The sequence below is a fragment of the Primulina tabacum genome, chromosome 3, assembly GCF_025594145.1.
Source record: "Primulina tabacum isolate GXHZ01 chromosome 3, ASM2559414v2, whole genome shotgun sequence".
NCBI lineage: Eukaryota > Viridiplantae > Streptophyta > Magnoliopsida > Lamiales > Gesneriaceae > Primulina > Primulina tabacum.
This window is the reverse complement of record NC_134552.1, coordinates 51,010,495-51,015,604: the sequence shown is the minus strand read 5'-3', so window position 1 is coordinate 51,015,604 and position 5,110 is coordinate 51,010,495. Positions and strand designations below refer to the sequence as shown.

Sequence of the window (5,110 nt, the reverse complement as noted above, 5' to 3'; positions counted from 1 at the left end):
AAGAAATAGAGACTGACAACCTACATGATCTAGCTCAACCAGTAGAACCCTTGTTGATGATTGAATAGGGACCCTCAGTCCAGTCAGGCTCCAGATCTTTCACTCAAATATGTTTCCAAGTATTTCCAATTGACATCTGAACTAGATACCTCAGTGAATGATTCTTTGAATCAAATCAATGCTCGTCTTACTTCGATAACATCCACTCTCTCCAACGTTCGATGAGAACAAATCAGCAATAATAGCAATTTTGGTAGATTTAAAGGAAAAAATGCTAAAGGAAGTGGCCTCTTTGTCCAAAAATATTTCAGATATTCTTACTAAATTGGAGAGCTTGAAGAAAGATCATATATTTACTGCACAGAACATTGCAAATCAGTTTTCTATTTCAAATGATCATCTTTCACAAAAAATCGACAAAGATAATGATCAGCTTTCTTTGAATATTGATATTGGTGTTACTTAACCGACCTCTGTGCTTGAAATTTTGAAAACCCTAAGTGTTGAAAAAAAAATAAGGAAGAAAATCAATCGAACAGTCAGAGAAAATGAGACACCAGAGAACATCATCATCATAAAACGATTGATCATAAGAGACAATTGAATCCTCAAGCAAGCAGTACTCTAGCAATCACAAAGATTCTCAACACAATTAGTGCTAGCTTATCAGTTTGTATTAATCAGCTCTGTCACTGTATTCATTCGGTTGAAGTTAAAAAGTTATTATAAAATTTTCATTTTTTTGGTATATATGTGCGGATTTTGTCAAACATCAAAAAGAGAAAAATGTTAGATCAATTAAGTTTTTGTGGTTTAACAAGAGACCAACTGAAATTAAGAGTATGACTAATTTATCGAATTCTAAGAGGATGAGTGGTTTGAGAAGCCTACCGAATCATAAATAAATCATCCAGACTTCTCATTCAAACATTCACTGTAATTTGTCAGTTTACTCGATCCGAGTCAAAGATCAGAGCCCAGATGAATTGTCGGATAAAGTTTTCGTATTTTAACAGTTTGATTTCTATTATAATGTCAGGATTTCGTGAGCATTACTCTCAGTGTACTATTTTCTAAAAGGACAAGAACAACAATTACTATAATTTGGTCAAAGTCTATAAATAGAGAAAGATATCAGTCAATCTAGCTCTCTTGCATCTTTGAAAAAGTTCAAGCATTCTCATGCTTTCAAGGGCCTAACTGATAAAAGTTTTATAGCACACACTTGAGTGTTAAATTCAAATCATTAAGGATCTTTTGTGCTTATTTTTCTATTTCTGAAATACATGTAATTTAACACTAAATGTACCGATCAATTTTGTTGAGTGTATTATTAAAATTATCAGTTAGGCAGTGTGGTAAGTCTTGTTGAAGTGGGTAGTTGCAAAATGTTGTAATTGTTGAAGTCTTTTAGTGAAATTTTTCCGCAAAGAAGAATGAGTGACATATGAGTATTGAAGTATTCGAATATCTACAAACAAACCTGTGTTACTAACATTTCAATTAGCATTTTCTTATTCAATATTTGATAGTGTAACTGCTCTTACTTTAAGCCATTTTTTGTGTGTCCAAACCTTATCAATGAGCCTCTTTCCGTGCAGTGACAAACTACTGGCTTATTGATACTCAACTGACAAGAATTTCATTTCAGTGTTGCTAACCCAACAGAAATATTTTCAGAATTAGTTGAGATTATTTATTCACTTATTCTCTAAATTCATCTCTGATCATAACAACTCTTATTAATAATTATGATTCATATTATATAATACTATTATTATTTTGAAAAAAAATTTAAAAAATAAATCAGTGAATGATGAATTTGTCCAGGGGATTGACGAATTAAAATATGCTATGTATTTTTAAAAATGTGTACATTTTGTTATATATTGGCAAGTAAAATATCTATTTTTTAAGGTTTAAAAAATATGTATTTTTTATTATTAAAAACCCTATTTTCTATTGCATCATTGTCATTCCAAAAAATTTAGAGGCGTGCGTGGTGGGAAGCTGAAATTTTTTGATCAAGTAATAGTAAAAAAAAAAGTGGGGAATAGGGATGTGAATGCAAATTTATTTCACAAATGTGTGCAGAAAATCAGTGCAGTGGACTTATAATCAGCACAAGCCTGACAGTTAATGGACCACATATTTGCAATCCAAAGATCGGATGGTCTAATATAAAGAATCAATTCATGATCCCCAATCCACGACTTCAAACATGGCCTGATCAGTAGATTTAGCTTGGGATTTCGGCAGCAAATTAACTATGGCCTCTTCGGTTTACTCCTTGCAGCCTAGTATAAATTAATCTTCTACAAGCTGTTTAATTACTTCCTATAGTTCATTAATTAATAGGTAAACATGTAACTCAACATGCATCAAAATTAAATTATACCCACTGATTCACATTCTATATATATATATATGAAGCACTGATAGCAGCAGCCGACATCGTTCTCCGATTCCTATCTCCAAAAAACATTTAATTTATATATATATATATATATATAATGTATCATATTCTGTTCTAGAGTATAAAGTTTTTCAAGAGTGAGATTGTTAATGTATATGAGATCATAAAACATTAAGCCCGCCAGATCATTGAGTATGATTCTTTAGGCCACTGCTCCTTAAACGTACCCATTTGCATTAAAGGCCATAATTTTGGTTCACATCTCTTGCAGGACCACCTGCTTCCGCAACCAAAATAGGCTCCATCGAATCATGTTGTGGCTGATGTTCTTGATCTTGCAGCTGATTGTTGAACATATCCTCGTTTATCAACGAATTCAAGAACACAGAAAGCGATTCTTCGGCACAGCAACCCATGCCAAGTACATCTTCATCTTCTTGATCTTCTACAGCTTCAGCGCATTGTATTTTGTACTCATGTTCATATAAATTTCCACTGATCATTATCTATGGTATTAGTCCCGGCCCTGATTACCGTTTTCTCATCTAGGGAAAATCGGGCATGATTGCGATATTGAGGTTCAGTGTCTAAAGAACAAGAAGTTTGGTTTTCGAAATCCAAAATAGGGTTTAATGGCCTGTGAGTTGTTGGATCGATTCCTTGACTGATGAGCTTCTTGCTAAGGTACGTGTTCCAGTAATTCTTTATTTCGTTATCCGTGCGCCCCGGAATTCTTCCGGCTATCAATGACCACCTAAAGTAGAAACACAATACATATATAGATACAATATACATAATACACATATACGATATATGCATATGTTATATGTGTGAAAATAGTTGATGAACACAGTTCAAGAAACCCTATTGTAATAAGTTTTTGATATGCCTTAATTCATTAATGGAACGGAGTCTGCTACCCCCACCATTTCTCGGAGTCATGCATATTTGTTCTTAAGCAAAATGTATTCTATTCTTTTTTTAAAAAAATCTCTAAATTTTAGTTTCACTGACTTTATGATTAAGGTTATGTACCTGTTTCCGAGAAGGCGGTGAAGGCGAAGAATGAGATCTTCTTCATCAGATGAGATGTTACCATGTTTGAGGGAGGGCCGGAGGTAGTTCATCCATCGCAGGCGGCAGCTCTTCCCACAGCGCAGCAACCCCGCCTTCTTCGGCAGCATGCGCCACCGCCCCTCGCCCGCTCTCTTCACATAATCCGCCAGAATTTCGTCCTCCTCCGCTGTCCACGGCCCTCTTTTTACCTCCACCTTTGTTGCAGCCGCTGCTGCTGCTGCTTGCTTCAATGATGATAGTGATGGCCTTCTCATTTGTCAATCTCCTCCTCTCTTAATTTACTCAAAACAATATTATTATGATAATTTTGTTCTTGTTTTCTTTCTTTTTCATGGTTTTTTTTTATTATTTTTTTTAAACAATGTTTTTTGCGAGTGTGAGCATCTTTCTCCCTCATTAAGAAAGACGGGTCGGTTGCTTTCAATTCCCTACCATTATTGGGGAGTGGCTAGCTTTTCTTAATTTTGTATCATTTCCCCTACAAAGTAAAATTTTAAAGACGGGGTTGTGAAATGTTATTGTCGCTTGCAAGTGAATGAAATTTTCCGCATGAAATGGAATTCAATTAATGCAATGCTAGCTAGTTGATATATATATGACTTGACAGTAATTTAATTGTAACCTATTAGATATATTAAAATTCAATACACCGAAACATCAAGTTGATCATTTTATTTTGAGCTTAACATAGCCGACAACCCATATCACATAATTATTCAACTTATACGCTCATATAAATAAAACTAATCTAACAATGACGCCACTTTTTTATTGTTATTATTTCTGAATCGAAAATCATGAACTTCTTATTGATTTAAGTCTTAAATACAAGCGACTTCAACCAAAATGGAAATGTTTTGTAACCTCATTTTGCTTGTCATACTAAATACGAGTAATTTACTCTCTAAATTTCTATTTTATTTATATTTTTTTATAAAGTCTTTAGTCCAAGTAATTTCTTTTCTAATTATTGTGAGACGGGAATGGATCCCCTACTGTGGGCATCCCCACAGTAGGGAATGATGTGTCAAAAAAAAAATTTTAAAAGTTTTTTTATATTTATTTTATTTCTTTTAGTTTTAATTTTTTTAATTTTGAGCCTTTTGTTTTCATCTTTCTTTTACTCACTCTCAAATTTTCATTTTTAATCTTATTTAAAATATATTATAATATTTTCTTTTGCTATTTTTCTTTTTGTTTCCCTCTTTCTTTTTTTTTTTTTACATTTTGTTTATCTCGTTTGTTTTGAAAGTAAAATATATTAATGTATCATTCCCACAGTAGAGGATGTTGTGACAAAAAAAATTAATTTCAAAATTGCTTTACCGTGGGCATCTTTACAAGAGAGACTGTGATGTCGTTTTACAGCCACAATCAAAATTTTCTATTCTTTTCTTTTTTTGTCTTTTTATATATTTTAATTAATACTTTCTTTTTAAAAAGTATTTTCTATTCTCTTTTTATCTTGTCAATTTTTATTGTATTGTTTTTTTTTGTTATAATTTATACTTAGCTTATATACTATATACTAATGTATGAACTCATTAAATATGTCAATATGGAAAAAAAATTATTATATATTTTATTCCCAAAATAAATAAATTCGGTAGTCAAAAA

The 5,110-nt window shown here is 32.3% G+C and overlaps 1 protein-coding gene across 1 annotated transcript; it reads right to left on the bottom strand.

Annotated features, from left to right (window-relative positions):
• Positions 1-2,691: 2,691 nt before the first annotated feature.
• LOC142539175 (transcription repressor MYB5-like) lies at positions 2,692-3,908 on the bottom strand. Its single transcript, XM_075644451.1, has 2 exons — positions 3,452-3,908; positions 2,692-3,170 (listed from the first exon to the last, which is right to left on the bottom strand). The coding sequence occupies exons 1-2, from the start codon at positions 3,745-3,747 to the stop codon at positions 2,897-2,899; spliced, it is 570 nt and encodes a 189-aa protein (XP_075500566.1). The 5' UTR covers positions 3,748-3,908; the 3' UTR covers positions 2,692-2,896.
• Between the last annotated feature and the right edge of the window lie 1,202 nt (positions 3,909-5,110).